The sequence below is a fragment of the Epinephelus moara genome, chromosome 3, assembly GCF_006386435.1.
Source record: "Epinephelus moara isolate mb chromosome 3, YSFRI_EMoa_1.0, whole genome shotgun sequence".
In the NCBI taxonomy this organism is placed as follows: Eukaryota; Metazoa; Chordata; class Actinopteri; order Perciformes; family Serranidae; genus Epinephelus; species Epinephelus moara.
This window is the reverse complement of record NC_065508.1, coordinates 19,624,206-19,636,265: the sequence shown is the minus strand read 5'-3', so window position 1 is coordinate 19,636,265 and position 12,060 is coordinate 19,624,206. Positions and strand designations below refer to the sequence as shown.

Below are 12,060 nucleotides of genomic sequence, written 5' to 3'. Positions count from 1 at the left end.
TATGAAGGACCTACTATGTTCATTCTCAGATTCATACTTTAATTCAATGTCAATTAAATTTTATTTATAAAGCCCAATATCACAAATCACAATTTGTCTCTGAGTGCTTTATAGCATATGACATCCCTATGTCCTTGGACCCTCACAGCAGATAGGAAAAACTGCCCCCCACAAAAAAAAAACTTTAATATTTATATTTGGGTTTATACAAGAACATGTTTACATGTTTTAATTTTCAAAAAACACTTTATTTTTCTCAATCTGTCTTTGCTGGAACACCTGTATTCACCCTCTGTCTGACACGCTCTGTTTTAGCGCCTGTCTCTTTAAGCCGCCCAGTCTGCTCTGAAGAGTTAGCATTTCCGGGTCCTGTATATCTCTGTAACGTCATTGCACCCAGGGAATGACTGTAATGGAGAATAGCGACACTTTCTACCATGAAATATCACCAATAAAAAAGCTTCTAAACATAACTGGACATTTTCCAGTTGGAATATGACCCGAAATCAGGGGGAAATTGACAGCATCAAGATTACATTTCCCTGACGTTAGCAGGTAGCTACATGTAGCAGTGTATGTGATGTTGCAGTAGTGTGTCTGGAGCTTGTGGCCAGAACAGAAAAACCTTCGGATCAGTATTCAGAACAGTCTGGAGCCTGAGCTTTTTGCTCACAGGGATTACTTTTACAAATATTTATCTCATTTTTTTTTTAACTTTGGCCACGTTGAGTATGAAAATCCTTCACTGTAACACTATGTATAAGACACAATATATGGAAAAGCATGATGGATCCCCTTTAAGTACTTTAAGTACATTTTGTTGATACAAACTTTTACTTAACTAAGGTTTTAAAAGCAGGACTTTTACTAGTATTGAAGTATTTTTAACAATGTGGTATTAACACTTTTAATTAAGTAGGATCTAAATATTTCTTCCACCGCTGCATATACTAGGGGTGGGGGAAAAAGTCTCACCAGATTGCAACATATTTGAAATCACAATAATAATATCACAATAATCATACTGTGACTTACGTATTGTGATAATATTGTATTGTGGAGCCTCTGGTGATTCCCATCCCCCCAGCATATACTCAATAAAATATCTGTGTACGTATGATGACAAAAAAGCCTTGACATATTAATGAACACAGGATTCTAAATATTACAGACACAGACATACAAAGCGGTGTCAGGCTACAGCTCCCAGTCTCAGGCTTAGTTTTGTCACAGAATATGAACATGTTCAAGATTCTGTGAACAGCAGGAGGATCATGTATTTTCATGTGCCAACTCCTACATGGAATATTTCAGCATGTATTTCTGCACTCCTAATGATGTGCATGCATTCTGAGTCACATGCATACATCCATATCTACAAAGGTGTCCACAGGGAGCTCTCACTTTAGGCGTTTCCACTTGCTTTTCGCCAGGTTGTGGATGTCACGCTTATTTTTCCTATTGCTGCGTGTACAGTAGACGATGCTGCTCCCTGCGATACAGCAGCAATAATAGCCCCAGATTCAGTTTCCCTTTGACCACGTATCTAGCGCATAGTAATGATGGGGAAGCCGGCCATTCCTCAGTCCTCAGCGTTCAACTGACACATCACCTCCATATCTCTTTCACCCTCATTGCAGTTTCCATGGTGATTAGTCAGGCCAGTCTGCGAGTTGCTGCTATTTTCCTGAACAGCACTTCATCCCCCCTGCTGTTTTACACACCTACAGCGTGCAGTGGAGTGGGAGGCAGTGGCAGCACAAAGTGTGTTGATCCACTGAGAGGGGAGTAATAAAGCTGTCACAGTAACGTATATGTGGCTGATGTGTGACTCAGAGCGGTAGCAGCACATGTTTCCCCACTGGAGGGAATCAACTGGGGACTTTACTGTATATGAGGCGTTATTTTGGAGAGCCCATTTTTCTTCTTCTCCCACACACTCTGGTCACGATAAAATCCCTCACATCACCTTTTACTGGGTCGCTTTAGCTCCACTAAAGGCCAATTCATTGTTTCCGCATGTCTGCAAAGGTCTGTATGGACGCCTGTGTGGATGTCAGCATGCAGCCCATTTTTTGTGACCACGTGAACTGTGACTGCTCCAATTACAAAATATAATCTGTTGTTCCACACTCCAGTCCAGTTCAACACACTGCGGTCAAGCCAGCCACAGTTGGCGCACTGCAGTGAAGTTAGTTTTAAGTTGGATATTCAGCGGACATTCAATCCGGCACCAACAATGTCTTCTTGGATTCATTTTCACCTGATGTCGGCAGTAGGATGGTAAACTGCCGAATGGGCTGCACACAGAAGAAAACTATGTGAAATTATGAATTGGCCTTAAATTGGCCATTTTGAATTTTGTGCATTTTTCATGTATTTCATGCAAACTTTTACAAATTCCTCCTGGGGGGGTAATCGAATTTGTTTAAAATTTGGGCTGTATAACCCTCCAACTATGATTCCAAATGTGAAAGAATAGTCAAAAGCTGGGATCAATGATGTCATAGATCATGTAAGAACACGCCACTTTGGGCACCTTACAGGAATTAAACTTTACGAAACTCTTTCGAGAGGATTCAACAGATCCATCTCAGTTTGGGCAGCAGAATCTCAAGACATTCACAATGCTGAACTGCAAAGCTTTTGTGTTTTCATGGAATGGTGTGCACGTGGCAAGGTGTGCAGTTAGCATGTTTCAACGTGACACAAGAAGCTGTTGACTTTACAGTCCAATCAGCACCAGACTTCACATGATGGATAACAGTCTGGACCTGAAGACATCTACAGGCCCATATCAGCTGTGTTTCAATTCAGGGGCTGCAGCCTTTGAAGGCTGTATTTGAAGACCGATTGCTTCACATTGGCGCAACCAAGACTGTCCCATTTGGAAGGCTCCTTCAAATGCGCCCAATGCAGCCTTCTTTACCAGAATTTGGAGGATGCAACGGATGAATCCTTTGTGGCCCAGCCTATCCCAAGATACATTGCGCACCGGTGACCATTATATATTTAGTTAACTAACAGTTGTTAACTAGCTAACGGTTAACTGTTAGCTAAAAGCACACAGCTTAAACAATCTGAATTTAATAAGGTTACCTGAAAACTGTCCATCAGCCTGAAATATATGAAATGGCGGCGTCTCTGGCGGTGAATCATCTCCTCAAATACTAAATAAAAAACATACTAACAATCTCTGGGTCCATGATTTACCGCTAACTAACTTCCTAGCTTACTCCTTCTTTCGTCAAGCGCAGCTAGTTGCTCGCTAACAGGAACGCCAATGGGTCAGGGCAAGAACAACTGGTGATGCAACCAGGAAATCCTCTGCAGACTAGACCGTCCCATTTCGGAGACCGTTTGGTTTGGCTAATGCGGTCTTCAAAGGACGTGGCCGACATCGACCGCAAAGGCCGCGTCCTTCAAAGGCTGCAGCCCCTGAGCTGAGACACGCCTAGTGACTCATTTTGTCTCTGCCACTGAAAGCACAGGGTTGATTAGAGGAGACTGGGGCCAGTTGGAACAATTTTTGGTTTTGATGTCATGACTGAAAAACCTCTTGAACTATCTGATACAGATTGTTACGTAGGAAATTTGTATCTACTACTACTTGTTAACAGTCAATTAGTTTTTTTTTTTTAGTTGTTTTGAGTCACAATATAAAGATCTTTTTTTTTGCCTTTATTAGATAGGAAAGCTCTAGTGTGAAATGGGGAGAGAGAGGGGAGATGACAGGCAGCAAGGGACCGGAGTTGGAATTGAACCCACAGCCGCTGCAGCAAGGACATGGTCTTTGTACATGAGGCACCTGCTCTACTAGATCAGCTTTTCCCGCGGTATCAAAAATGGTTTTGATTATCGATATGTTTCAAGTTACTGTATTCAAGTTATAAAGTCCAGTATTCCGACAACACTCTCTGGCACTCCATAGTCTACAAAGGAAGTGATACAAAAGTTGCAATAGGTCATTTCTACAATGCACTCCAAGCAGGAAACACTGTGTCGACCAGCAACCCTGACGCACATGAAGGTGCGAGTGCCCGTTTATTGCTGCTTGCAGCTTTAATTATTGTCCTCCTTCCTCAAACACTCTGGTCACAGCTAGATCCCTCACCTCCCCTTCACTACAAGGACATGGATACTTTATGTGAGACACATGCGAGCTCAACGAGCCCAATGAAGCTGTTATATTAAAGTGAGTTACAAACAAGCAGGAGGATGAATTCTTTAGCTCCGAGCATCAAGGGAGGACGGATACTCTCTGGGGAGGAACCCTGCATTCTGCTCATTCCATACATTATTCATACATCAACACCTGCAATGCAGAGCGCCTTTGGTGTGAGGCTGGGGGGGAGGTGTGGGGGTGAGGAGAGGAGGCTTGGGGATGAGGAGAGGAGGCATGGGGATGAGGAGAGGAGGCGTGGGGATGAGGAGAGAAGGTGCAGGGATGAGGAGAGAGGAGGTGTGGGGATGAGGAGAGGAGGCGTGGGGGTGAGGAGAGAAGGTGCAGGGATGAGGAGAGAGGAAGTGTGAGGCTGGGAGGGAGGCATGGGAATGAGGAGAGAGGAGACGTGGGGATGAAGAGAGGAGGTGTGGGGGTGAGGAGAGGAGGCGTGAGGATGAGGAGAGAGGAGGCATGGGGATGAAGAGAGAGGAAGCCTGGGGATGAGGAGAGGAGGCATAGGGATGAGGAGAGGAGGCATGAGGATGAGGAGAGAGGAAACCTGGGGATGAGGAGAGGAGGCGTGAGGATGAGGAGAGAGGAGGTGTGGTGGATGAGGAGAGAGGAAGCATGGAGATAAGGAGAGAGGAGGCGTGGAGATGAGGAGAGGAGGTGTGGGGATGAGGAGAGGAGGTGTGGGGATGAGGAGAGGAGGCGTGGGGATGAGGAGAGGAGGTTTTGGGATGCGCAGAGGAGGCATGAGGATGAGGAGAGAGGAGTCGTGGGGATAAGGAGAAAGGAGGCGTGGAGATGAGGAGAGGAGGCGTGAGGATGAGGAGAGGAGGCGTGGGGATGAAGAGAGAGGAGGTGTGGGGATGAAGAGAGAGGAGGTGTGGGGATGAGGAGAGAGGAGGGGGATGGATGAGAGGTGTGAAACGAGAGCGTGGAGGTGCAGTGATGCTCAGCAGTTTGGTGAGAGGCTCATTTTTCTTGTGTGGCGCTCCTCTGTACAGGCTGGGTTATTAGAGCAACACATTTAGCCCTGCTCCCCCAGGAGTCAGGAGCTCACAGAGACGGGAGAAATTGGAGGAGGAGGAGGGCACTCGACAATTGCTTATTGTCGTTATGATATCCCAAGGCACAGCATGAGTATCTGTTGATGAGCTCTTGCTCTTTCTTCTCTTTTTTCACTTTTCCTTAGCATTTTCCCCCTTTTTATTCTCACTACTCTCTGCTTCCTATCTTTTTGTCTTTTCTTATTCCCTCTCTTTTTCTTCTTGTCCTTTTTCCTTTCCTTCTTTTCTTTTTCATCCCATCTTTCCTCTTTTCATTTTTCACTTCCCTTTTCTTCCTGTCTTTTAAACTTTACTTTGTCCCTGCCTTTTCTTCTTGTTGTTCCTTCGTTCCATCTTCCTTTCCTCCAACTCCCCCTTTTTTGTCTTTCCTCCTTTTTCTCCCTGTTTTAGTACTTCCTCTGTCCATTTCTATACTTGCTGTATTTTTTCCCTTTCCTACTTTTTATCTTTCCTCTTTTCATTTCCAATTCTATTTTTCTTTTAATGTTTCTTCTTTTCCTCTTTTTGTTCCTTTTTTGGTTCCCATTCTTTTTGTTCCCCTTCTCCCCTTTCCTTCTTCCTTTCCTTTTTCTTATCTTTCCTCTTTGTTCACTTCCTTTTCCCACCTTTTAGTCTTTTTCCCTTCCCTTTCTTTATGTTCTAATCTTTCCTTCTTTTACTCTTCACTTCCTATTACACCGTCTTTAAATACTTCAACCGTACCTTCCTTTTCACCCTTTTCCTTTTTACTTCTCCCTTTCTTTTTCTTCCTATCTTCCCTCTTTAAATGTTTCACTTCCTTCTTCCCTTTCTTTTTGGTCCTTTACTTCCACGCTTCCTATTTTCTGTTTTTCCTAATTTTTCTTCCTGTGTTTTAGTACTTTCTCTGTCCATTTCCTTTACTTCCTGTCTTTTTCCCTTCCCTTCTTCCTTTTCTTAGCTTTCCTCTTTTCATTTTCACTTCCATTGTTCTTTCAGTCTTCTAGTCTTTCCTCCTTTTCCCTCCTTTTTGCTCCTTCTTCCCCCATTTTCTGTTTAACCTTCATCCTTTCCTTTTTACTTCCTACTCTTCCTGTCTTTAAATACTTTAACCTCCCATTTCTTTTCTCCCCTTTTCCTCTTTCCTTCGTCCTTTTCTTTTTCTTCCTATCTTTCCTCTTAATTTGTCACTGCCCTTTTTTTCCTGTCTTTCAGTCTTTCCTACTTCCCTTTCTTTTTGGCCCTCTTCCTTTTTTGTGTCTTTCCTCCTTTCTCTCCCTATGTTAGTACTTCCTCTTTCCATTTCTTCCTTTGTGTCTTTTTCCCCTTTCCCTCTCCCTTTCTCCCTTACTTTTTGTTCCTTTCCTTCTTCCCTTTTCTTCTTATCTTTCCTCTTCTCATTTTTACTTACATTTTATTATCTTTTACCCTTTTACTTTTATCTTTTAGTCTTTCCTCCTTTCACTTTTGTTTCATTCCTCCTTCCCTTCCTTCTTCTTTTTAACTTTCCTCATTTCCCTGTCTTCCTATCTTTCTTTTAGCCTTTCCTTCTTCCCCTTCCTTTTGCTTCCTGCCTTTCCCCCTTGTCGCCTCACCTTTTCTTCTCACTCATCTGTCACACCCATCAGTGTGAGGGCAACTGTTCATAAACCCTCAAAGAGTCACACTTCTCTTTCTTGTGCTGACATGTCACTGATGATGACACTCACACACAGCAGGAACACACTCACCTGTCTCGCTTGTGTTTCTTCCCACTCTTTTTCTTCTTCTCTCTGTGAGTGGGTGAGGAGCTGCCGAACCTTTTGGTGGAGAGAAGGGAAGAATTTGCATGCCATGACAAAGATGCAAAATGAGCCTCAGATTGCTGCCAGCTTCTGGCTTTTCACTCATCACTGTGTTCCATTACATCACACCTCAGAGGGGATCATTGTTAGCAAAGGTGACAGCTGATGTTTCTCTCTTTGTCCCCAGCTCCATTCATCTCTCTGCCTTTCTCTTCTTATCCTTTCTTCTCCTTAGCATTGTCTCCTTCTCTCAGTCTCTCACTCTGTCTGTCTTCTGCTGACCTCGTCAAAAGACAATGGGAAATGAGACTTTGCTAATGACTCCCTATAATCGACCCCCCCTTTCTCTATGATTGCAGTATCTGATAGCTCGTTAGAAATATTCCCACAAAAATAATTGGAATTCCATTTCACAAAACCACAGTGTAATTATTCTGTCAACGAGGCGGCAGGAAAAAAGAGAAAGGACAAAAATTGAACCACTTCATCAGTGGAAGCCGTTTCCACTCACCGACTCCTTCGGCGGCCAGATTTCTTCTTCTTCCTTTTCTTTGGACGAGGGGATGGAGAGCTGCTTGATTTCCTCTTCACTCTGAATTGGCCACAGAAAGAGAGAAGAGGGGGAGCGAGATTGAAAGTGAGATCCAGAGTGAGAGAGGCAGAAATAATTCACAAGTGATTGTTATAATAATTTCCAGAAAGAATACATTTCTGATTATAGTTATTTGCTACTGTGCGAGGCGATAAGGGTCTATTTTCTCATTTCCTCATTTCATTCTGCCATAACATGCAATACATCAGACAATGGAAACAAGAAATCACTTTGAGGAAATGACACTTAATCTTTTCTGCCAAGTGTCACGTCCAGAAAATCTAAATAACCATCTGCATTATGGTTTGCAAACGTAAATAATAACAGATGCTCATCTCCAGGTGCGTGCTGTTACTGTGTGGTGGAGGAGAGCATTTCATCTTGGGATTCATTTATGGATAGTACCACAGGAAACACCCGGCGGCCATGTGAAGGAGATAATGGGTGGCTGATTTAATTCACCACTTGAGGGGTCACAGCTGGTCAACACATCACCATTAAACAGCATGTGTGTGTTTAAACATGTGCTTTACCGGTTGTCGCTGTGGTAATCATGGTCATAGCCTCCGTCTTGATAGCCAACCAATTCAGGGTCTTCTTCGTACCCATCAGGCCGATAATGCAGGTGGTTGACCCTGGAAACACAAGAGTTAAGGGTCATAAATGTGGAGTGTGTGTGTGAGTGTTGAGAGTGAGAGGAGTAAAGCCTTCGCACTACAAGTCGGTATTTTTTGTACGCACAGAAGCAGATGCAAAGCAAAATGGAGTCTTCTTGAAAAAAGAAAAATATTGGGCCCATCCAATCCTGAGAAGGAGTGCAGAGAAAGTAGAGTTTACCTGCTGATAAAGGAACGGCTGAATCATCCTGATCATTTCAAGGTCTGTTTCAGGATGTCAGTGATCCAGTTTGATATGGTACTAGCAATACTGGAATCACTTTGCTGCTGCTCTCCCTGCCTTAGGCTTTCCATGTAGGCACATGGAAGGGCAGAGAGGTTTGCTCTCTCTGCCTTAAGGCTTTCCTCGTAGGCGCATGGAAGAGACTTTCTGCATAGGCCTAGGAAAGGCAGAGAGGCCCCAGAACAGAGTCATACCACCAAACGTAATAAAGTTTTCTTTGACGAAAGTGGCTGACTGAACTAGTGGCAACAAAGGCCAACTGTTGCGTTGCCTCACATTGCCTGGGTCTTGGACAAAAAGTTGGCCCGACATTGACCAACGGCTGACCATGGGCTTGGTGTGTCAAGGCTCTAAGGTGTTGTGTAATGTAACTTACTGCGAGAGTGCGGAGACAAAACTTGGACAATCCAACTTTAGGAGATTAAAGATCTGATGATCGGGTGAAAGTAACATAAACTGTCCTACCTACCTACCTACCTACCTACCTATGATTTGAATTTTTTTAGGAATTGTGACAGAGCTTCATAAAAAGTGGGAAATTTTACAGTTGAAAAAAATCAACTTGTCAGTCCTCTCTGGTGGACAAACTAGATGACAAATTTAGGGATCACCAGTTTTATTACAGTTTAACCTGATGGGAACACAAATGTCTGCACCAAATTCCATGGCAATCCATACATTAGTTCTTCAGACATTTCATTCAAAACCACAAATGTGAACCTGCTGGTGGCGCTAGAGAAGTCAGAGGATGACCAATGTCAGTAGGATTCATTCTCTGGGGATCATGAATTTAGACAATTAATGGATATCCATCCGATAGTTGTTGAGATTTTTCAGTCTGGATCAAAGTGGTGGGTGGACCTGATGAAGCTATGCTGCTGGATAATGAATGTATCGGCGTGCACCTACCCATCTGGTGCCTAACTTTGTTCCAAAAAACATTAAGTTAAATATATAAAAATGTGGTGCTCACACTCTGAACTTTTTTGTGACTATGGTTTTACACTGACATTTGTAATCTTCTCTCATCCCGGCAGTGAGAATATCATCATCTCTCTCACTCTTACAGCTCAGCTTGTGGGATTCATATCTTCCCACTTGTTCCTCACACACACAGTGTATTGTATATACAGACAGATGGCAGCAGCCTCTTCCCTAATCCTCCCTGCCCGCTACCCCCTCCTCTCTTATGTGGCCTCCTCTGATCCACCAGATCTGACCTTGCAGGCTCCATACGGGCTAAAGAAACAGATAAAGAACACGCCACACTGATTATTTTTTCCCCCATGCAGTCCTATCTCTCTGACCTTGTATTGTTATAAACAGAGCAGGCCACGCTCTGGGCTTTCTGGTACCTTTCATGCAGAGATGCTGCATATGGAAGTGGAGGTTACTTGGATTAGAGTGATAATGACAGAGACACAACCTCGATGACGAACCATGCAGCCTCGATTAGTAGGAGAGAGATGAAAACAGGCAGGACTAATGAGATGAAGAGCAACACACAGAAAGAAGATGACAAAGCAAAGGATGGTGCATCTCTACCGAGGAGATCAAACACACCATCAGAGTGAAGAGAGGAGGGCTGGTGCAGAGGAAAAAAGACAAAGTGAAGTGGTGTAAAGAATGTGGAAGGAGAGAGTGTGGAGGATTTGAACAGGACACAAGCCTGATGGTTAGTTAGGAAGAGATGAGGCAGCAAAGCTCTTAATTGGCTGAGCACCACTGGGCACAGCAGGGATGCCAAGAACCAGCGAAATAACCTCACTTCACAATGACAGGGTTTTCTCTGCACAGAGAAGTGTTGCAGCCCCACACACACACACTGCAACATGCGCTCTGATGAATAAACTTGCATTACAAAAATCATGCTAATTTGAACTTGAGCAACAAAAACAACAGTCTGCGAAAACAGAATCAATTGGGGAGAGAAGTAAACAACTGCAGGCAGTGTGGGCGTGACACAGTTCACATGGGAGAAGGAATTTTAATGTGAACAAAGTTAGGAACTCTATTAAGTTAGAAACTGAGAGTCAATATAGAAACACTACTGTTGATGGCACTCATTTTATTACTGAGAAAAACATGTCAATATTGAGCAGAGGACACATGTAAACCTCTTGTAAGAGTATCTTCTTAGTCCAGCTACTGAATCGTGAAGTGAAAGAAGACAGGAGCCGCTGAGGGAGTGGTGAATGATTTATGGACTTTACATGCCCTGCATTTTGCCTTACAGGCTAACACCCTACCCTCTGAGAGGTGGAGGTTGTATACAAATGCTTTGTGGCAGAAACATATTCACTTTAACCCAAACCACATTTTTTTTCTAACCTTAACAAGACATGTCTTTCTGACAGAAAGCCTACCAGGCAGACTTCTTCCAGCAGCAGGTTGCAGCCTGAGAGGAAGACTGGAAACATGACTCAGGGCTTTAAAACCACCTTCAGTGATTATCAAGTTTTTGACCTTGTATATGTCCATAGAATGTTTTTATATGCTACAAGGTAAGCAGTCATTGTCATGACTGAGCATTTCCACCTTAGAGCTACAGTGTACCAATGATGGTGACAAAACTTCAAATTCAGACAGCCAGATGTTCATTCGTCACAAGCATAAGGAACCAATCCTGTCAACTTGTGGGGTGGAGATTTCCATATCATTAGCATAACCCTAAGACGAAACAAGTAGAAGCCATATGTTTTGTTACTTCTGAAGTTCAGTTTCAATTTCACCCTCTTATCAGAGCTGGCATTCGTGAAGGTTTGTCCAAACACATTATTAATGTGCTTCACATGAAAATAGACATAATGGACATAAAACAGAACTGATTCATAAAATTAGAGTTGTAAAACTATAAATCATAAAATCATGTAAGATTTTAAAAGAGTTGCAGCAGCATGAAGCATAAATAGAAAGTAAAAGTATGAAAAGAAAGAGTTTCAACCTGTAGCTGGATGCCAGAACCTGACCCAGAACCTTTAGTTGGTAAATTGTATATTCTTTTATAGTCAATATTCTTCAATATTCTGCTAGAATTTAACATCAAACAAATATTCAACATTGGATATGGCAGCAGGCCTAATGGACAGTTCTCTTCAACCCAGTTGCCAGAAGAAAATGTTGGCATTGTAAGTTTCTGCAAACCAGAAAACTGTTAACATCTGTTAATATCTTGAACTTTACATTTCATTGTTCAGTTTTATGTTGTGACAACACTGCTGTTGTCATGTGCTTAGATTTAGGCTCAAAATTTACTTGGTTAGGGTTAAGAAAAGATCATGCTCTGATCTAGAATACCCGGTTTGGTTGCAACAAACATGACTGCCGTCAAAATGGTTTATAATCCAATCATTTGAGCCTTCGCTAAGTCCCGCCCCCAGACACAGACTGGCCAATCATAACTTGGCATCAGGCCGGCTCAGACCAGGGTCTGACTGACTCTAATGCAGTCGTTTCAGATTTCCTTCATTTTCAGGCTGGTTTTGTGGATTTGGAGCTAAATGTTGTGCCTGGGGCACGTCGTGTATTAATGATACTCGTTACCTGGAGAGGTTGGAGAAAGATATACGTTTCTTCCCTGTTCCAAAA

The 12,060-nt window shown here is 43.0% G+C and overlaps 1 protein-coding gene across 2 annotated transcripts in view; it reads right to left on the bottom strand.

Annotated features, from left to right (window-relative positions):
* srrm3 (serine/arginine repetitive matrix 3) overlaps nt 1-12,060 on the bottom strand; it is a 131,139-nt gene that overhangs the window by 27,963 nt on the left and 91,116 nt on the right. For both annotated transcript variants that reach the window (XM_050041195.1, XM_050041196.1), the window contains exons 4-6: nt 8,106-8,207; nt 7,492-7,572; nt 6,927-6,995 (exon numbers count right to left, since the gene is read on the bottom strand). In XM_050041195.1, coding sequence (XP_049897152.1) covers nt 6,927-6,995; nt 7,492-7,572; nt 8,106-8,207 — 252 coding nt within the window. The remainder of the gene's footprint in view (nt 1-6,926; nt 6,996-7,491; nt 7,573-8,105; nt 8,208-12,060) is intronic.